General features: G+C 38.2%; 1 protein-coding gene across 3 annotated transcripts in view; it reads left to right on the top strand.

The window, feature by feature from the left end:
* The window catches only part of ABI1 (abl interactor 1), a 95,342-nt gene that overhangs the window by 42,918 nt on the left and 29,902 nt on the right, over positions 1 to 22,522 (top strand). For all 3 annotated transcript variants that reach the window (XM_083376193.1, XM_083376192.1, XM_083376191.1), the window contains exon 3: positions 20,389 to 20,565. In XM_083376193.1, the coding sequence (XP_083232319.1) occupies positions 20,389 to 20,565 (177 nt within the window). The remainder of the gene's footprint in view (positions 1 to 20,388; positions 20,566 to 22,522) is intronic.

Raw genomic sequence — 22,522 nt, 5'->3', positions numbered from 1 at the left:
AATTATACTGTATCTGTTTTCTCCATTTCCATCACAAGCTCTTAATGAGGAAGGTTTGATACATCCTCAGTTTTTTAATCTGATAAATCCATAGGTTTAAATGCCTATCTGTTATTTCAACTCTAGGCATGATAAAGATCCATTTTAGTTCAATTCCTGGTGGCTATTTAGATATATTTATTTCCTTGGCAATGCTTCTGGGATGTTTTCTGGTTTTTCAGTCTGCTTGACAGCTGTGGGATTTTCTAATGGAAATATGAATCAATGCCAGAGATAAGCCAAAGAGTAAATCCTGCTACTTACTGAGGCATTTATTTCAATTCTTAAGTTCCATCCATTGCAGTACAGTAACTACAAATCCAGGAAGTGGATTTATTGCTGTCCAAGAGTAAGGGGTTGCCTTATGGTCTTTTTCTTCAAGGTCATAATAGCTGAAGCTAAATGGAGAGTACTGTTGACTTTCGTTAGTGCAACACTGAATTTGTATACTTCTGTTCTGAATCTTTTATATACCTCCTTTCTGAAAATGGAAGACATAAAATGGGCATGGATAAAACTGTGATTGCCAAGTGGATGCTTCTTTGGCAGCATGCTAATCACTGATGTGACAGGATTAAAAGGAAACAGTGGATTTAGAGCCGTGACACTAAGGATAAGTAGCTCATTCATTGAAAAAAGAAAGGCTCTTCTAAATGAGAGTGACTTTGCTCTCAACTATTTCAACTCTCTGGTGTAATTATCTCTTTTTGATCCTTTGATTTATAGTTATGATGCTGTTTCTCCACTTTATATTAATCAATATTGAGTGCAGTTGAGAAATACATTTTTATTCCATAAAAGATATTAATGGCATTAAAAGTACTGTATGTTTTGTTTTGAAATTGATTTTTCATATGAACAGATTTTTCATTTCCCGCATCATAGAAATAAAGTTATTTGCAATATTAAGCTGCAGTTTATGTATAGTGTTTAAAAACAATATTCATTTTATTATCTTTTGCCTAGGAACAAAATTATCTTTCTGGAGGACATTGATACATCATAAAAATAAAGGAATTTAACCTTATATTTGTCTGGATTTCATTTTTTGTTAGGATCATGTTAAGCGTAAGGTCTTGGACTTTGCTAATTGCAGTATTACTCCAAATACAAATAGATGTGTTTTGATTTGGTATATTACTTTTCAATTTAACAAGCAATTTTGAATATAATGACTATCCCTCTAGGGCTTGATTCACTATGTAGGAGTTTATAGGAAAAATAAACTCCTACATATATATAAAATATATAAATGGAAAGGAGCATTCTATACCAGACAGTGTCATTCATACAGTTTTGTTCCATGGTATGGAATATGAGAGTTACTTTTCTCTGTTAAGCATTGGCCAGACTTGCAAAAAGCATTAAGTTCTATTCATATATGTATAGCCCAAACAGATGTCATTTTAAATTGTGTCCAATTTACATATCTGGTTTACCTCAGTAAACAGTGCTTTTTTTTTCTAAAAATAAAAAAGGTGCCAGAACTCTCATCTTGGTGGGCGCAGGGGGCGGGGGAGTGGCGCTGCTGTGGTCACGGGTGTGAGGGGTGTTGGTGGCGGGCTGCCACCCGGGGCCGGAGCTGGTGCGGCTGGTGCTGTGGGAGTAGCAGGGCCCACTCTATATGGCGGGGCTGCACGGGGCGGGAGGCGGTGCAGGCCAGGCAATGCAGGGTGGCCACTTAGGCACGTAGGGCGAGGCAATGGTGTCACAGGTCCAGCACCAGGTAGGCCACCAGCCTGGCTGACATGGGTGAGCACAAGGAAGGAGTGCACATGGACTCCACAGAACCCACCTCCCACTCCTTGTCCTCTCTTACTTTCCTAGTTGAGATGGTGTAGTTGGGCAGCAGGGAGGGATGCAAAGTTCCTGTCAACTCGCCTTCGCTGCAGACAACTTGCCAGTGCAACGTTTGTAGGCCAGGTCTTTTGGCATGCTCAGCAGCAATTCCTATTGGCTTTCAAAAGCCAATAGGCTTTTGAAAGCCAATAGAGGGAGTAGCATACCTTGTGCAAAAATTATATTATATTTGATATTATATCAAATATAATTGAAGATTATAATTTGTTGCGTGTGCACGTTCAGCAAGTGTGGTGTATTTGTGCTGGCGTTTCTCAGCCTCTTTCCAACCACATCCAGAAAAATTTGTAACAAATATTGGAATTCTGAAGGCCATGTTTGGTATTTCCCAGCAATCTGCTACTGGAAGGAAAAAGCAATCCCAGCTGCGGTACTGATCCCAGAGAAGCATTTACATGTATGTAGGTATCCTTAGAGTGCCATAGTTATGGATGAGAAATATTGGTTGCAAAGTTGGTGTTTCTGGATGTAATACAGATATTTTGGACTTATTTTTGTTTCTTTTCATGTTTGATATTTTTTAAAAGGCCTATGCTACTGACTACGCTTATGCACATATGTAACATCTTTTCCTAGGATACATGACCACTGCTTGTCCAGAATGTGAAAAGTGAAAGATTGTGACTAAACAAAATTTTAATGTAAGATAATACCACCAGAAATTATTTTTGCCTTTTTAATAAATGTTGTTATTGATGTTAACTCACCATGGAAAACATCATATATTGTTATGTATATACTAGGTTAATTATTTAAAGACTGAAGTGCAACATAACTAGATTCTAAATAATCTATTTTTCAAAACACACAACAGTCCAAACAGTAAAAGTAAAGTCCAAATTAAGAATATTTCATTCTTAAGACTTGTTTAATTTAAAGTGGCTTAGTTGTAATAGATGGTTAGATTCAAAATAGTTTTCAAGTGTATGTACAAAAGATAATATTTTTTCTAGCATCAGCTAAATTAGACCTATTACATTGAGAAAAATGTTTCTCATTTCTTTCCTGTTACCTTTATTGATTTCATTGCAGAGATGTTAACATAGGAAAAAAAATAGATTATTTTGTTATCTAATTTTACCTTCCAAAAGACAGAAGTAGATGAAAAATGTGAGGTTCTTTCCTGTTGGCTTTTTTGAATTAGCTGTTTTAGATTCTAAAAGTTTAGTTCCTAAAGAAGTAACCTTGTAAATAATTTTAATGTCCTCCTCTACTGCAGGCTCTTTTATGACTCGAGGACTTCAATTCCCAGAATTCCTGAGCCAGCATGGCTCAGCTTGGAAACCTCTCCCTTTCCCCTCAGCATGGCTGGCTCAGGATTTCTGGGAGTTGAAGTCCACGAGTCATAAAAAAGGGCCAAGATTGCCTAGCCCTGCAATAGGCTTTCAGAGGGAGGTTTTTTTTTGGCAAAAAAGGTGCCATAACGCTGTTCTGAGTGTTCTATGAGAAAAAAAAAGTCCTGTCTGTAAGTAAAAAACAGATATTGTGGCAACCAGTTTCTTAATATGTGCAGTAATGAAGAGGTATAAAAGTTCACACAAAATAAATACTCAAGCTTGGGGACAACAGAGAACATTCTGTTCTGTCAGTAAAGTACAGTCTTTAAGCTAACATGCTAATACTGCATCTCTGTGGAGTTAAGATATATTATGTGTGTATCTATATTAGAAAGAAGATCCAGTGGAAATAATTAATAGTATAAAAATATTGAATATACTTTTTGGATCTGTTGGCTGTGCGAATATATTACTTCATTAACACAAAGGAGTGATGCTGATATCCTACGAGTCATTTTGGAAGTTCTCTGGAACCAGTATAGAAGATTGTGAATGGTTCTCCTTTTTTCAGATACAGGCACAACTGGTTGAGATTCAATTAACACCTTTTAAGAAAAATGTGTAGGAAATTTTGAGGCAAACAGACATGGTCTTTCAGAATTCTGGGACTTGCGTTCTAGGTATTTTGCCCTTATTGTTACCGTATTTTCCGGCGTATAAGACGACTTTTGAACCCCTGAAAATCTTCTCAAAAGTTGGGGGGTCATCTTATACGCCGGGTCGTCTTATACGCTGGAAAAAACCCCCAAATCAGTCGAGCGTACTTTCTTGCAAAGCCGGGCCGCCCCGCACAACCGAGCTATCTCCGGCGCGGCTCCGGGACACGGCTGGGCGGGAGCGTTGGGTGGCTCTCCCCACGCGAAGCTTTGCAGGTAACTCGCGGGCTAGGGAGCGGCGCCCTCTGCACGCCCACGGACCCGGAGCCGCAGAGGAGAGGCGCTTTTTCCCTTTCCCTTCATGGGGGGTGGTGGTGTGCGCCTCTCCAGGGACTGCTGGGTGGGCCGCGTGAAGCCGAGCGGTGCTTCCCGCGCGAGTGGCTCGGCAGAGGCGCTGGGAGATGCCGGGGAGCGAGGCGGGCTGGCGGACAAAGGCGAGAGGGGCGTGCCTGTGCTGAAGGTTCTCCCGGAGCCTGGCCTGGGGCGGGGGCGGCGCCCCCTGGGCCTGCTTTCCCCCTCTGGCCCCGCTCCTCCCCTGTTCCTGCCGCTCTTCTCGGCCTGGCTTGGGGCTGCGGCTGCGGGCCCCTTGTTCCGGGAAGCCCCGCGAGGAACCATGCTGAAGAAAACGAATACGGAAGAGAAGAACACGCTTCCTTCCAAGGAGAGTAAGTATTTGGGGCGGGGCCTTCCAGCAGCTGCAACATTCGAGCAAACTCGCATGGGGCAAAGAGGGAAGAAAGGAGACTTGGGGAGGCTAGCTTTTGGGGACCAGCAACTTGGGAAAGCTGTAGCGTCAGGCTGTGCTTTCTCCGCCTAGAGTTGAGCCCTGCCCAACTCCACTACAGTGGGAACTGGGCATCGGCCAGTCAGTCTCTGGAAGTCCAGGAGCAGCTGGCAGATGAGTGGCCCTTAGAGGGTCTCTGCCTTTGCAGGGACTCTTTCCTGCTTGTTATGGGATCCTCCTGCTGAGATGGGCTTCCTTCCGGACTCACCTGTCACCAGCACCGCTCTTCCCCCCGCGGGGATGCGCTTCCGCCGGGCGGTGCTGGCCGAGACGAGCCAGCAGGCAGCCGCCGTGAGTGCGGTGCTGAGGGGCAGCGGCAGGACGGCCTGGCCCAGCACCTGCAGGACGGCCAGCAGCCCCACGCGCATGCGTAGCAGCAGCCGCCGGCTCAGCAACAGGTCGGAGCGCAGGAGCCGCACCGCCAGGCTGCCCAGGAAAAGCAGCCAGACCGAGAGGCTGCACGCCCAGGCCAGCTCCATGAGGGGCAGGGCGGGAAGCCGGCCGGGAAGAGGGACCGGGAGCCCGGGCCGAGCGTGCCTCGGCTGGCAGTGAGAGGGAAGCGGCACGTGAGTTCTAAAAAAGAGGCTGCAGGCGGAGCTGCCCCGCCCTGCGCCGAATGGGAGAAGTTCAAGGCCTGGGGGGGGAAGCAGGATGGGCGCCGGCCGTGGCGGGGTGGCGGCTGCCCTCCGGCGCTGCCTGCCACCCGGGAAACGCTGCGCCTCGGGGGCCGGCAGAAGCGCGGGAGCAGCGGGAGGGCCGGCGGGTAAGTATTTTCCGGCGTATAAGACAAAACCTTCAAAATCTTCTTAAAAGTAGGGGGTCGTCTTATACGCCGGGTCGTCTTATACGCCAGAAAATACGGTATGTGTCTTTACACATAATGTGCCAGAAACAAAGGCATGATGAGAGCTTATAAGATGCAAATTTAAGGGAATTGACAGAATTAGGCTCGTATATAGAAGCTTCCTTCTGATGACTACTGGTACTATGTATAAACATCTTAAAAAGCAAACGGCTGCTTTAGGCTCAGTGGCTATTTTCCACTCTTAATTGTGGTCCAATTCAGATTTTTTTTATGAAACCCAATTATCCGTCTCTTTTTTGAATCACGAGCACAATAGATAGATGATGTACACCATTCTTGCTTAAATCAATGTATGCAACAAATTATTTGCATCAAATTTACTTTCTGAGAAGGTACCTGCACTAAATATATATTGCTATTCCAAGAGACAAAGGTTCCTATTCGCATAAAGGTATGGAAAGTTCTTTGTTGTGTTGACTGTTGGTGTGGAATTTGTACATCAGTTGTGGAATTTGTACATCAGTTTTATAGGGAAGTAAGTTACTGCTAGAGAAACAAATAATCCCTGCAAGTTGATCCCTGTTTTTTTTGTCTTTGTTTATAGCTAAGGTAGAAAGACATTGTAGGACAAGATGGTTTAAAAGGAGACAAACACTGAAGCGTACATTTTCAGACTTCCCTTCTGTCTAATGATATAGGGCATTATTTATGTGCCTTTTTAATATTGCAACATGTGCCACTGGCAAAACATCTCAGTCTGAAAACCTACCTGTAGCAATAAAGACAGATTTTACAATCGCTTGGATTGGAAAAAGCACTAGAATTAACTTTGTCAGGAGATCCTGGTTTATTATGTTGGTTTAATGCTTTGCACTTTATTCAGAAACTATCAATAAATACATGTATAAATATATAATTGCCTTTCTTTAATTTTGAATGTACTTTATCAGATGAAATATTCTTAATTTCAAAAATTGTCTTGCAGTGTTTTATTTTGCATTGCAATAGATTTTTCTAAGACTTTTCTGTGATGTTTCATGACAAAGGAAATAGTCTTTATGTTTTTTTAAAAAATTCTCCTTAGGCACCAGAAGCTTTTATTCCAACAGGGCAATGTTTCTTGATTTATCCTGCACTTGGCATAGGTTACTTTTTTCTTGCTAGGAACTATTTAAAAATATTGACATTAACAATGATACAGTGATGTTGTTTATATTACAATGTATGTTCTTGGGCCATTATATGCCCAGTACATCTCTTTCTATAGTTAGTACCTTAATTATTCTTATTCTTTGCAATAACTAATGTTTAGGTACAATTATAAGATTGCCCGAAACATGGACATTTACTTGATGCACTCAGTTTTCATTCCATAATTTATTTATTTATTTTAAAAAAGGGTATTGCCATCTTGGCTCTATATTTAGGTGTTCGCCTTTGCTTTGAGTTGATGTCTTCTACTGCCACCTGCTACTTTCTTTTACAAGTTGCACATATGTTTTTGTACAACAGTTGTCTGTGGCTTTTTGGCATGCAAACTATTATTCACAGAACATAAACACAGTGTTCTGTTCTCATTGTGAGGTGATGACAAAATCACAGTTGCTTGAAAAGCTTTTAATTTGCAGCTATCTTTGTCTCAAACATCATACATGGGCTTCCGTATAGTTTAATAGTCTAGTCATGACTGCCAGAAGATAAACACAAGTTGTTCTAGGCCTTGAGCTCTTGTGTTCTTGGAAAAAAATAAGGAAACGGCCGACAAAATAAAAAAGTAGCAACAGGAAGGAGCTAAAACAAAGAATATGAGAAGCTCAAGTAAAAAAAGAGAAGCAGTGTTGGTAGAATTGGTATTCTGGTCAGATGATGACTAAGTATTTGCCCTTGGACGAATCTGATTTATAGGAACATGAAGCTGCTTGAAAAATCATGTGAAAATTCAGAAGGATGCCTAGTGGTACAAAAAGTACCAATATTTAAAATATTTTATGTGCTATTCTGTGATGAAAATAAAGATTTGATTTAAAATAGTTTTCAGAGCTTGGACTCTCTTATTGTGTCTAGAATACATTAAAATTAATTTAATTCCCAAGGCACAGATAGCATATGTAATCTATAGTACTGATTTTTAATGCATTTTTATGCTCTTTTACCATACTGAGTTCTCAAAACTTTTATCTAATTATTCCAATCTGTAGATAGTTCATCACTGTAAATATTTCAGAATTGTAAATATTTTTGTAAAGTAAGCTCTCTCTCTCCCTTCCCCCCCTCTCTCTCCACACACACACACACACACACACACACACACACACACACATAAAAATCTAAGTTATGAGAAAGTGATGAGATGCTAGGACAGAGTTCAGATAAAAAGAAGGGCATTAAAAGCCACATTTCTTACTCTTTTTTTCACTCTGTAGAAGCATGTTTCATTAGATGCAGAACGATTTTCCAAGTGTCTGAAATGGGTTACATCATAGTATGGGTGTGTTCTGCAACTGCACATTTCTTTTGCTACAGTTCTTTCCCTTTTAACATTTTAAAAATATTAAAACGATTTCTCGGTGTTGCGAAAGTTAGTGGAAGTAGTTTAATTCCTTCAGACGCGTGGATTTCAGCACTTTCTCAGAAGCTTTTTTAGTATATTCATGTATACATGTCTCTTTGAATTTTTATATAATTCTCTTATGTGCATTACAAAAGATTAAGGAAGCAGAAATGAGGAAGAATTAATAAAATTGTGAGTCAGCATGAAGAAAGTAGGAGTTATTTCTTAATTGTGGAACAAAATGGCTTTATGAATGGAAACAAGGGACTGTATTCCTATAAGAGGATTATAATAGTTACAGTGCTAACATTAAAAAGATATTCCTGATATTCTCCAGTCTGGACTTAACTAATGATGGGCTAGAGAGACCAGGGTCTCTGAAAAATGGTTGGACTTTATGTGGTGAATTACACAATGAAAATGGCAACTGAATGCATGGCAACTAGGAAAAAGGCAAATTTTGTGTTGTGTATTAGCTAAGGGCTTGAATTAAATTGTGGGGCACCGAATGATATAAGGTGTGCCGTTTGGTTCTTTACACTTCAAATATTGTAACACCAGAAAAAAATGGAAGAAAAACCCAGTACAGGGAGTCCTTGATTTACAACAGTTCACTTTGTTCAAAATTACGACGGCACTGAAAAAAGTGACTTATGACCATTTTTCATACTTAGGATTAATGCAGCATCCCCATGGTCACATAATTTACCGTATTTTTCGGACCATAAGACGCACCTGACCATAATACGCACCCTGTTTTTAGAGCAGGAAAACAAGAAAAAAAATATTCTGAACCAAATAGTACCGGTATACTAGGAAGGAAGGAGGGGAGAGAGAGAGAGAAGGAAGGAAGGAAGGAGGGAGGGTGGGAGGAAGGAAGAAAGAGAGAGATAGAAAGAAAGAAAGAAAGGAGAGAGAGAAAGAAGGAAGGAAGGAAGAAAGAAAGAAAGAAAGAAGAAAGAAAGGAGGGAGGATGGAGGGAGGGAGCAAGGAAGAGAGAGAGAGAGAGAGAAAGAAGGAAGGAAGGAAGGGAGAAGGAAAGAAAGAGAAGGAAGGAAGAGAAGGAAGGAAGAAAGAAAGGAGGGAGGGAGGGAGGAAGAAAGAGAGAGAGAAAAAAGAAAGGAAAGAAAGAAAGAAAGAAAAAGAAAGAAAGAAAGAAAGAAAGAAAGAAAGAAAGAAAGAAAGAAAGAAAGAAAGAAAGGTGAAAGGTACCGGTAGTTTCTTTTCCCTGAATAGGTTTTCTAAGAGCAATTTCAAACAATTAGCAGTATTATCTTGCAAATGGGAAATCACTGCCAATAAACTTCGCAGAGAAACCTGCAGGGACAACTCCTCACGGCTTTGCTGGGGCAAGTCGCCTCTGAGGTTTAGTTTAGTTTAGTTTTATTTGATTTCTATACCGCCCTTCTCCCTAGGGACTCAGGGCGGTTCACAGGGCATATAAATAACAATACAAAAGTTAAAAGGAAATTAAACCAGTGCCCAGTTAAAAAACAACAATAATAAAGTACTAAAAAACCAATTTAAAAACCCATATTCCCCCATCAGGCCAGACCAGCTAATTCAAATAAGTGGGTGTTCAGCCCGCGGCGGAAGGATCGGAGGTCTGATGCCATCCGGAGCTCAACCGGCAGTTGGTTCCATAATGCCGGAGTGCCCACAGAGAAGGCCCTCCCCCTGGGGGCCACCAGTCGACATTCCCTGACCGGAGGCACCCTGAGGAGGCCCTCTCTGTGGGCACGTACTGGGCGGAGGGAAGTTGAAGTTTAGTTTAGCAAAAACTATTTCTTTAGCAGCGAGGTAAAAGAAAATGTGCGCACGCAGGGAGGGGGAGGCAGTCAGAAGGCATGGCAGGCACGTCTGTATTTCCTCCCCTGCCAACCAATCACAGGGCCGGGGCGGAGAATTCCACGTCTTCATTCAATCACGTCTTTCCAATGGAGCTGATGGACTGCATTGACTGAACGGGAGAGAAGTGTTTTCGCTTACCTTCGGACCATAAGACGCACCTCGTTTTTCCACCCACTTTTGGGAGGGGAAAAGTTATGGTCCGAAAAGTATGGTACATTCGAATGCTTGACAACTGACTCACATTTATGATAGTTATAATGTCCCAGGATCTTGTGACCCCCCTTTTGCAACCTTCTGTCAAGCAGAATCAATGGGGAAGCCAGATTCACTTAACAACCCTGTTACTAATTTAACAACTGCGATGATTCACTTAACAAATGTAGCAAAAAAGTTGTATAATGGGGGGAAAACTCACTTAACAACTTTCTCACTTGGAAACATAAATTTTGGGCTCAATTGTGGTCGTAAGGTGAGGACTACCTGTATAGTATAATTTTAATAAGATAAAACTTTAGGATGAAATTCAACTCTTAGCCATGAGACCTCACTGGATGATACAATTATTATTTTTCAACACAGCCAGCCTCACTGATTATTGGCCTGAAAGAATTGAGGAAGGAATGCTGCATACAACAATCTTTAACCCCTTGAGAAAAGAGAAGTACAGATTTAATACACAAATAAAAGAACAACAAACTTGTCCATGTAACACACATAAAGAAAGATCCCAATATTTGCAATTTTATGATAGAAAAGGAAGGAAGGAAGGAAGGAAGAAAAAGAAAGAAAGAAAGAAAGAAAAAGAAAGAAAGAAAGAGAAAATATAGTGAAGATCATACTTTCCAACCTTGATACTTCTACGGATACAAGAAGTTCCTCTCTTCTAATGAAAGTGAGAGATTCCCAATGAAAAGGAAACCTTTCCTGTGTCTGTAATTAAACTGTGAAGATACCAATTTAAAAAGGCTTTAAAAGATGGAATGAAGACTTAGGGAAGGAGCCATCAGGCTTATGTTCCTGCTTTTTTTTGAGCATACATTTTTGAGCATATATTGAGCATTCTATTTGTACAGAATCCCCTTCTGATTTTTAAAGCGCAATTATCCTTTCAATGTAAAATCTACTCATATATCTCAGTATATGTCTTTAGGTGCTTTTGGGACACATATCAGAACTGAAAATATCAAAATTGGAATGAAAAGTATAAAATCTTGGATACTATCGATAAGCTTTAAATGGAAGTGAGTAAGGTCTGATTAGTTGGGCATCTGTTTTCATGGACGTATCCATATTATGCATTTTGAAGTTATTTCCCATACAAAAGCACAAATATTGAGTATGTGCCTTAACTTTGTGGGGTATAAAGAATAAAAAAAAAAGATTGCACATTTCCTGTTTTCCTATTTTTATTTTTGGTGCTTCAGCCATGCAGCTTTGACAGATTAAGGAAAGATAATATTTCTGTTTATTTTAAGAAAACATATTTCTTCATTTTGTCTGATCTTATTTCATATTTCTTATTTCTGGACTTCCAGAAGCCAGCCGGTTCTCTGAATTCAGGTAAATTTAGCTACCGGTTCATGTGAACCGGTGCAAACCAGCTGAATCCCACCACTGGTTAAATCTCTCAGTGTTAGAAATTAATGCCTTGAGATCAAGCTGGTGTGTTGTATTGTTGATATAGGTGGCAAATAAACATAGGTGAGAGATTGTTAACTAATTATCTTGCAGGAACAAGATATTTTCACTAGAAACAGTGCTTTACATTTAGCAGGTGCTGAATTCCTTCTTTAATAGATCTTTAGTGTTTGCAATAAACATACATTTTTCAAAGCATTTTGGCCTTGAAATAATGCCTGTGAATTTTCTAGCATCAACTGGGAGAAACCTGACAGTCAGCTAGACCTGACAGTCAACAAGAAATAAACATTTGTTAGATCCTTTCGACATATTTCTTCAAAAAAAGGCAAGTTTCAAAAATAAATTAAATTTGTAAATCCAATTTTTATAAATAACAAAACTGCTATAGTTACAATGATTACAGCAGATTCTTATTCCTGGGCTTTGTTTAGGAAAGTTCCAGCTTATAGGAGCAGTAATATAATTTTCTAGTGTTAAAAGAAAACACAGTTAAAGTCTGTATCTGGGTTCTGATATTAGAAATCCAAGTAATATCTTGCTTTTAATGCTTTGTTAACTGCTGCCTGCCTGCCTGCCTGCTTTTCCAAACTTATCTGAGTATCTCTGAGGACTGTGAGTATATTATTAATAATGGAAACATAAGCTTTCCAGATACTGGATTTTTGTGTTTCAAACCAAATTTTCTATTCTCATTCTGTAGAACGTAAACCTAGGACCAAGAACATCATGACCTTATTCCACTTCCTAGTGAAAATGTTCAGTATTAGAATTTTTGGAAATTAATCACAGCCTATTACTAGATCGTTCAATAATGTAAGTTTAAGTTCAGTGTATATGCAAATTGCTACAGAACTACTATTGAAACAAAACAACTATTTATGCAAAAAATATAATGCATCTATAAATTGGTTAGAACAGAGGCCACCAATCTTTTGGGCCCCACGGACCGGTTTCGTGGAGAGAGGTTTTTCTGCAGACCAGAGAGGGCATGGTTTTGTGTGCTGCCTGCATCCCCGGATGGGGTTTGCTTGTTTGTGCGGACCGGTTACAGGCATGTTGCAACCCGGTACTGGTCCATAGATCGGGATTGGGGACCCTGGGTTAGAATAAACTGGGAGGAGTTGTTATTATGAAAAACTATCCTGTGATTTCTTCATGCTAGTTGGAAGATATGTGAATTTTAGCTCAGTATATCTGGAATCTAAGTCACATTCCAACCTTTTATATGGTTGGTACTAATGATAATTACAAGAAAAGGGGGAAAAGTCAATATGTAATATTCTAGCACCTTCTTGGAAATAGAGCTGGTCAACCAGCTTGATCATTTGATTCGCCTACATTGCAAGGTGTATAAAAGATTCTCTTAATTCCTGCTCATCTATTTTTAGTTCAACAGAACTTGGTAGTTTTGAGGTTGGGAGATTGGAGTTTTGTAGGGCCAAGGGTTAGCCTTCTGAGAACTTTACATTCTTTTCCTTTGCAGTGATATTGATTAATAAAGATGCAAAACAGATTCCTGCACATTGACCCAATTTTTCTTCAAATCATTCATGACATTTGAATAATATTATGAAATACATACCAGATTTTTATCCAAAAGATCCACAGCATCTGTAAACATGTATAGAGGAAATGATTGGCTGTTTATTAGAGGTAAATCTTTTTAAAGAAGTGGCATTGCTGCAAGTAGATAAGCTTGGAAAAACATGGTAGTGAATTTATGTTTCAGACCTTAGGCACTTTTGCATGATAGCCTCATGCTTTCCTACATCATCGATCTAATACTAGTGATAGCAGTAATATTACCTTCCAAATGTTTATTATAACTAAGTATATGCAAACTTAACATAAAACAACAATTAGTACTAGAGCATGCTATAGTTCAATATAATAAAATATCACAAAATAAAATAAGCCTCTAAATTAAAGTAAAAGGCCCAAGTCATATATATTCAAATTAGAAGGAAATAATTTTTTAAAAGAGTTTCACAGAAACCTATGAAAAATAGGAGGATTTACAGATGCTGCCAAAAATATTGGTATCCCTTCACTTTTACCCAAAAGAATTCTATGATGAAATTGACACAAATAAATAGCATCCATCATTCTTTATTTTATAGCCAATAAAGCAGACACTTTGCTTTTAACGGATGTTATTATGATTTGTCAGAGCTGACAAGATATGGTTCTAGGTAGCCATGTATATATAGGCACAGTGCTTTTTTTCTAAAAAAAAAAAAGGTGCCAGAACTCTCATCTTGGCAGGTGCAGGAGGCAGGGGAGCGGCACTGCTATGGTCACGGGTGCGAGGGGTGTTGGCAGCGGGCTCCCCCCCGGGGCTGGAGCTGGTGTGGCTGGTGATGTGGGAGCAGCAGGGCCCGCTCTATATGGCGGGGCTGCATGGGCGGGCAGCGGAGGCAGTGCGGGCCAGGCAATGCAGGATGGCCACTTAGGCCTGCAGGGCGAAGCAACGGTGGCGCAGGTGCAGCACCAGGTAGGCCACCAGCCTGGCTTACATGGGTGAGTACAAGGAAGAAGTGCACATGGACTCCGCAGAACCCACCTCCCACTCCTTGTCCTCTCTTACTTACCTAGTTGAGATGGTGTAGTTGGGCAGCAGGGAGGGATGCAAAGTTCCTACCTACTCGCTTTCGCTGCAGACAACTAGTCAGTGCAACGTTTGCTAGCCAGGTCTTTTGGCACGCTCAGCAGCAATTCCTAACTGCTTTCGAAAGCAATAGGCTTTTGAAAGCCAATAGAGGGAGTAGCATAGCTTGTGCAAAAGCTTTTTTTGTGTGTGCAAAAAAAGGTGCTGGAACGCCATTCTGAGCGTTCTATGAGAAAAAAGCCCTGCTTTTATGTTTTAATCTTATGATTTTAAAAATATATTTTTTCTATTGTAAATTGCCCCAAACCTCGCCATCTGGATTGCATACAAATATTATATAATTGGTAAAAGTAGAACATATGTTAAATATACATCAAATGATAATATGCTTCCCTACAAAGTCAATTCTTGGTCAGTGACAGACCAAGGAGTTAACTCGGAAAGGCAAGAGGAAAATCTAGAAGAGATCTGTGCAACTTGTAGAAGGGAAAGGCCCACACTGATAAATTAAAAATCTTTGTGGTCTGCAAAGGAATGCTGGTGGGCTAATTTGGTAACTAGAGGAGCATCTACAGTGTTGGAGCTTGTGGTCATGGTAAGGCATGGAGGCATTAGGCATGGAGGCATTAGGCAACATGACTTTCAGGGCAGTGGTAGTGATTTTATTACTTTTTTTTTTAAAAAAGTCTGTGCTCTATCCAAGGTTGCTTGGTAGGTTGCATGTACAGGCCTGGTCTAGAATTTATTTTGGAGCATTCAACGATCTAGAGCAGGCATGTCAAACTCATTTTGTTTGAGGCAACTTCTTATAAAAGAATTGCCATTAATTTGTTTTAATAAAATAATTTAAATCAATTTTCACTTGATTTCAAATTAAATGAATTATATATTGGTTGACAATGAATTTTTTTTTAGTACAATTGCCAAATGCAATAAACTGGTTTTAGGTATATGTTACTGGAAGGAAAAAGCAATCCCTGCTGTGTTACTGATCCCAGAGAAACATTTGCATGTATGCAGGTATCCTTAGGGTGCCATAGTTGTGGATGAGAAATATTGGTTGCAAAGTTGGCATCTCTGGATGTAATACAGATATTTTGGACTTATTTTTGTTTCTTTGCATGTTTGATATTTTTAAAAAGGCATATGCTACTGACTACGCTTATGCACATATGTAACATCTTTTGCTAGGATACATGATCACTGCTTGTCCAAAATTTTAATATACAGATAATACCACCAGAAATTATTTTAGCCTTTTAAATAAATGTTGTTATTGATGTTAAGCTCACCAGGGAAAACATCATATATTGTTATGTATATGCTAGGTTAATTATTTAAAGACTGAAGTGCAACATAACTAGATTCTAAATAATCTATTTTTCAAAACACACAACAGTCCAAACAGTAAAAGTAAAGTCCAGATTAAGAATATTTCATTCTTCAGAATTGTTTAGATTCAAAATAGTTTTCAAGAGTGTACAAAAGATACTATTTTTTTCTAGAATCAGCTAAATTAGACATATTACATTGAGAAAAATGTTTCTCATTTCTTTCCTTTTACCTTTGATTTCATTGCAGAGATGTTAACATAAGAAATAGATTATTTTGTTATCTAATTTTACCTTCCAAAAGACAGAAGCAGATGAATAATGTGAGGTTCTTTCCTGTTGGCTTTTTTGAATTAGCTGTTTTAGAATCTAAAAGTTTAGTTCCTAAAGAAGTAATCCTGTAAATAATTTTAATGTCCTCCTCTAGTGCAGGCTCTTTTGTGACTGGTGGACTCAACTCCCAGAATTCCAGAGCCAGCATGGCTCAGCTTGGAAACCTCTCCCTTTTCCCTCAGCATGGCTGGCTCAGGATTTCTGGGAGTTGAAGTCCATGAGTCATAAAAAAAGAGCCAAGATTGCTAGCCCTGCAATAGGCTTAGGAAAGCCAATAAGGGAGCTGGTGTTTTTTTTTTGCAAGAAAAAAAGGTTCCGGAACACCGTTCTGAGCGTTCTATGAGAAAAAAAGCCCTGTATAGGCATATTGTAGAATTATAGATATGCCAATAGATGTATCATGTTTTGCAAGTATGCATTATTTCCACAGTGATATATTTATCACATAGTCTGATTACAAAGCAAGTTGTATTGCGATCAGTGCCGATTTTGAGGGCTTGAAGTCCATTTTTTTAAAATTCCATTTATATCCCGCCCTTCTCCGAAGACTCAGGGCGGCTTACAAGCTTAGCAGTAGCCTTCATTCTATGTATATGCCTGCTTATTAGGGCTTTCATACACCCCCCAAGCGGCATTATTACAAAGTCAGCTTATTGCCCCCAACAATCTGGGTCCTCATTTTACCTACCTCGGAAGGATGGAAGGCTGAGTCAACCTTGAGCCTGGTGGGATGCGAACCTGCACTAATTGCAGGCAGCTGGTGTTACTTAAGGAGGCATTAGCCCACTGCTCCACCAAGGCTTTTAATATACAGTGACTCAATATCTATGTGAATAAAATGATGGTGTAAGAGAGATTCATTCTTTTCAAAAGTCTATTATATAGCTGAGAGTATTGGCAGCTTAAATCTGACTATAGCAACCATGGAACTTGATAGTCCAACAAAGATAGTTTAACAAGTTTAGCATTCCCCAGCTTTGGTTTTCCAGTTTAATATTATTGGCAAAGTGACTCTTTTTCAATTTTATCCATGTTTAATCATACTATTAGCACATACCTTAATAATTTGTGTTTTAATGTATTTGCTTTAGAAAATTCATAGTAGAAAAGCTGAAGTTTTATCTGTAAAACATTTTGTACTAATTTTCTCTTAAAGTATAGGTTGGAGTAAATGTCACTGAATTTTTTCATAAGTTCTCGTAATGTAATTATTTCTTTAAAAAATTGCATCCATTTTATCATGCAGTCTTTTAATAGTTTATATTATATTATTTATACATGTGTGTGTGTATATATGTATGTATGTATGTATGTATGTACATTCTAATAGGTGTTCTTGGTTCTGTATAAATGTTATGGCATTCTTTCTTGAGGTCACTTTTTATTCTTCCAGCAATCTATGAATATATTATAGATAGATAACCTTTATTGTCATTTTCAATGTGGGCACAATGGTAAGTAATATAAATATTAATCACTGTCCATCTTGAATACATAACAGAAGGAGGAAGCTTTAGAGTTCACAAGATTAATACTGTATGGAACAAAATTTGACCGAATCTGGATGTTCTGCTTCGGATACCATGAAGCCTCCTCCCAGAAGGTAACAAGAAAAAAACAGGTCGTGAAGAGGATATGTAGTGTTCCAGACAATTTTGCGGACCCTCTTCAAGAACACTTATGTGCTATGTCCTGGATGGAAGGGAGGGAACTGCCAATAATTTTTTCAGCCATCCTGATCACTCTCTGCACCGCCTTCCTATCTGAAGCAGTGATTCTTCTAAATCAGACTGTGATGCTGTATGACAGGATGTCTCTCTATAGAAAGTGTTAAGGATAGGAGAAGGAAGATGTGCTTTTCTGATGTGACACAGAAAATGAAGGTGCTGCTGTGCCTGCTTCACCAGTGTCTCGCTGTTGAGCAACCAAGCCAGCCTACGGTTAACTGAACGGCCAGGAATTTGATGCTGGTAACCATCTCCACAGGTGAATCATTAATGCACAGAGAAGTGTGACTGTGCCTGCCTTTTCTGAAATCGACAATGATCTCTTTGGTTTTTCCAGTAATTAAAACTAGGATGTTTTCCCTATACCAGTTCACCAAACCCTCAACCTCCTTGTGGTAAGCACCCTCATTGATATCATGATTAAGGCCCATAACTGTTGTATCATCTGAGAACTTCACAGTATGGTTGGTGACAAACCTAGCACAACAGTCATGGGTCAACAAGGTGAATAGCAGCAGACTTAGGATGCAGCCCTGAGGAGAACCTGTGCTCAAGAAAATGGTGTCAGAAATATTTGTTCCAGCTTGCGCATATTGGGGCCTGTTAGTAAGAAAATCAAGAATCCAGTTGCACAAAGAAGTGTTTAAGTCTAAAAGGCCCAATTTGTCTACTAGATGCTGGGGAATGATTGTGTTAAATGCTGAACTGAAATTGACAACAAATGCACATGAGGATTTATTTCCTCTAAGTGATCCAAGCTCAGATGGAGAACAGAAGAAATAGCATCCTCCGTAGAGCGATTTGGTCGGTAAGCAAACTGAAGCGGGTCAAATGCTGGTAGGAGGCTAGATACAATAATACCTTTTATCAGCTTCTCAAAGCATTTCATAATGATGGATGTCAGTGCAACTGAACAGTGATCATTGAGGCCTATAATTGTGGACTTTTTTGGCACTGGCAAAATGATGGTCGTCTTAAAACACGATGGGACCACTGCGTGCTGCAATGAGAAATTGAAAATATCTGTGAGAACACAAGACAGCTCATCTGCGCATTCCCTAAGAACATGTCCAGGGATATTATCTGGGCCTGCTGCTTTCTGAATGTTAACTTTCCGCAGTGTTTTCCGGACAGAGTAAAATTATCCAGGGTAAAGTTTGATCTTCGCCAAATAATTCTTGCTATGTCTGGTCTATTTCTAGAATTTGGATGCACCACATCTGCATACATAATTACAATAATTTTCTTACAATAATTATCTTCAGAATAAAAGGCAATTGAGGATGAAGCTAAAGAAAAGATTGCCGGACGTTGGGATTTGGCTACATGTGCAAAATGTGTGCTATTATGTTAAACTTACAATTTAAGAGATTGATTGGGCAATTGAAATGAAATTCTGATTGTTAGCTGGGGCTGGACCTTGGAACAAAACCATTTGCAAACACCATTGCCAAAATCTGAAATTTTACTAAGATATTCAAATATTTTTTGCAGGTTTTTATAGATTGCAAACTTTTTAAAAATTTTTCCATCATTATGAATTAGGAAACTAAACAACTTAACACATAGACACAAAATTAAAAGAGGAAAAATCATACTGAAAATTTGTTATCAGTAGCATCAAGTACAAGAAAGATTATTCTTCTGGTAATTTTGAATATGTTAGTAAAATTTCATTTTGAATAAGTTCTTATTCTTGATATTTATATAAGCCCTTACCTTTTAAGTTGTTTTCCAAATTACATTGCATTGTGTTTTGTGATTTGTGAAATTATAAATGGTACAGAGACTTTGTATTTGTGGTTCCTTTATATTGTAAAACATAATATTTAGAATTATCTCAAATATCTCAAAAGCATCATTAGTAATTTGTATTTAAGTTGTAGAATATATAACTGGGAGAGTAATCTTGTAGTTGGTGCTATTGATAACAATTTTCCAGTATGTCTTTTCCACTTTTCTTTTAATTTTGTGTCTATATGCTAAGTCTCCTGATTCATAGTGGAGAAAAATTTAAAAACCTGAAACCATGAAAAGGAGGAGGCTTACAAATGTATTATTACCATTTACTATCCTTATTTTTATTTATTTTATTGAATTTCCATGGGCACCAACTTGCCAGGATGTGTTTAAACGCAGTTAAAAACTACAAACGTCAGCAAAGTAAAAAAATAATTAGCAAAATTTAATATATCTTCCCAGAATAGAAGAATTCTATAGTTTGAAAAATGTTTAGTTTCTGATTAGAGGTTCTTCATATATGCATAATATTTTAAATTTAGATTTTTCTGTGACCAGAAAACTAATTTTCTTCCAGGATATTTTTTCTAATTACTTTTGAGTTCCATCTCTTTCTTACAAAATGTTGACTTTCTGTTAATTATGGCACACTTCCTGAGATCAAGTTGTTTTATAGGAAAAGCTACCTTTTCTGTGATTATATGTAGACTGTTATTTACCTTTTCTATTTAATGGGTATAGTTAAAATTAAAGAAAGGTATGATCTTGGATGTCTTTTTTGCTCCATATTGTGTAATTGCACCATAATTGCAAGAATGTATGGGAGGAAGCAATCTCCAGCTGAGCAGGAAAACACTGTCTTAAAACTATGAGAATGCTCTAGCAAATGATGTTTGGAACAATGGTATATGTTATGTGAGCTATTTGTCCTACATCCAATTTCTTTCCAGTTTTACTTATATTTAGGGCCCAGTCTCTCTGTTCGGTTCAGAGAGCAATCAAACATAAGAAAAAAGTTATTCTCTATATTGATCAAGATGTAATATGTTATTTATTATGCAAAAAATCATTAAAATAAAATTCAAATTGTTAAGCATGCATTTGTGTGTTTTATTTTCTTTACAGACAGTGGATATACATAAAGAAAAAGTTGCCCGTAGAGAGATTGGCATTTTGACCACCAATAAGAATACTTCCAGAACACACAAAATTATAGCTCCAGCAAACATGGAGCGTCCTGTAAGGTATATTCGAAAACCGATAGACTACACAGTATTGGATGATGTAGGCCATGGTGTGAAGGTAAGACTTTGGTTCTTGTTCTAGACATTGTCAATCTTTTAAGATAACAAATAACACTGATACCATATTTCATTTTGGTCCTTCTAAATTGATTTTCTGCTAAAGTGGTTTATTCAAATGTAACTTACAAAATAAATTCAATATTTGGTGGTGATGGTCATTTTCTTCTTTTTTTATATTAGCTTTTAAGCTTTTTGTATCCAAATGTTAGCTTCCTAATTTCTTTATGAACTGAATTTATTTTCAAAAGTTTATTGAAAAAGTAATTATCATGTTATGTTGCTGAAAAACTATATGTATACAAAATTCTGTACAGAATATACATGGCTACAAATATCACCTTTGTCATGAATCCAAAAATACATTTATGATATTTGCCCTTCCACTTTAAAGAGTTTTCACTATTCTGATAGTGAGATTTAATTTCCCTGCTGTATTGTACAGCAGTTATGAGGACTATCTTTTGAACTTCTGGAGATAGAAGTTGTAGTCATTGTACATCACTTATGACTACAATGGAGCCTGTCTATTATGGTCATATCTCAAGATAGTCATAAAGTGAATCACCCACATAATCAGCCTAGTTTACAAACTTTTGTAAACTGACTGAGGAATTCTGGGACTTGAAGTCCACAAGTCATAAAAGAGCCAAGTTTAAAGACCCCTGGTGTAGACAGAAACCTTAGAGTTTCATATGCAGCCCTCTTATCTTGCTGGAATGTTTTATGTGGAAGGGAAGGCAGTGGCATATTCCAGAGACAATAATAGACAATCCCTTCAGTCAACCAGAATTTACCACTGCATCTAAATTTTAAATGGTAGCCAGTCTTTAATTTTGATTAATTGAAGTAAATCACATTTATTTGATAAGAGTAATCATGGATAAATTTAAATATAATGATTTATTATGTCAAAAAGTTAGCATTTTCTGTCCCCCCCCCCAGATATGCTAGATAAGAGAATATTAAAGACTTGTTTGCCACTGGATGCAATAGCTGAATCACTACATCAAGAGAAGATTGCTATTTCATTATGTTAAATAAATATTATTGTAATATTTACATCAAGGGATATTTTTGCTTGTTTATTTTTGAGGCTAAATGCTTATATTTGACATAAGCAATACTTTGTCTTGTTTTAGCTTTCATAGCATATATAAAAATAATTGTTACATTAATTTTTTTCCTAGAAACAAAGATGATAATTTCTTGAAACTGCTGAAGCATTTGTGTAGTTTATAGTAGTGCTATATGTTAAACATCTGTTTTGGTGAAAGCTCAGTGAACAAAAACAATGGTGCAGAGCTGTTAAAGGAACAAGGAAGTAGGAGTATAATACCAGACCTGCTTTTCCCCCTTAAAGCAGTTTATGCAAGTCACTTCCTTGAAGCCTTTTAAGCAGAGACATGCTGTGCAAAAGACTATAAAATGACAACTCTGTACATTTAAAATTGCCCAAATTACCAGTCATTGTGCTCCTAATGGGTCTCATTCTTTATAAAGGCAGCCATTTCTGATTATGAATCTTGTACAGCAGTAATCAGAGGTCAAATTTAGATGTGTTCAGCAAGCCTTTATAACTTTTTCATTACCATGTTCATTTATTAAACCTGTGTGCTGCCCAACTCTCAACAAGTTCTGATTGGTTCATAACAATCAAAGAAATTACACACACAAAAATAAAGTATAAAGATAAAATTGTTAATAGCAAGCACTATGAACTGAGGAGCCTCACAATCCCTTGCCAAAGGCTTGGGTAAAAAAGCTAAGTTTTCCCAGCTCCTCTAAACAACAGCAGAGTGGGTGGCTATCCAGATCTAAGGGTGAGCATTGCTCCAGAGAGCTGGTAATATTAAGATAAGGCACTCTGGAATCCCAATGGATTATATTGTTTAAATTGTGTGGCAAACCTTCAGGATAAAATCAGCCATGGGAGATAGGTAATCTTTTTATTATTC

Source organism: Vipera ursinii (assembly GCF_947247035.1).
Source record: "Vipera ursinii genome assembly, chromosome: Z".
NCBI classification, from domain to species: Eukaryota; Metazoa; Chordata; class Lepidosauria; order Squamata; family Viperidae; genus Vipera; species Vipera ursinii.
This window is presented reverse-complemented; position numbering and strand designations above follow the sequence as displayed.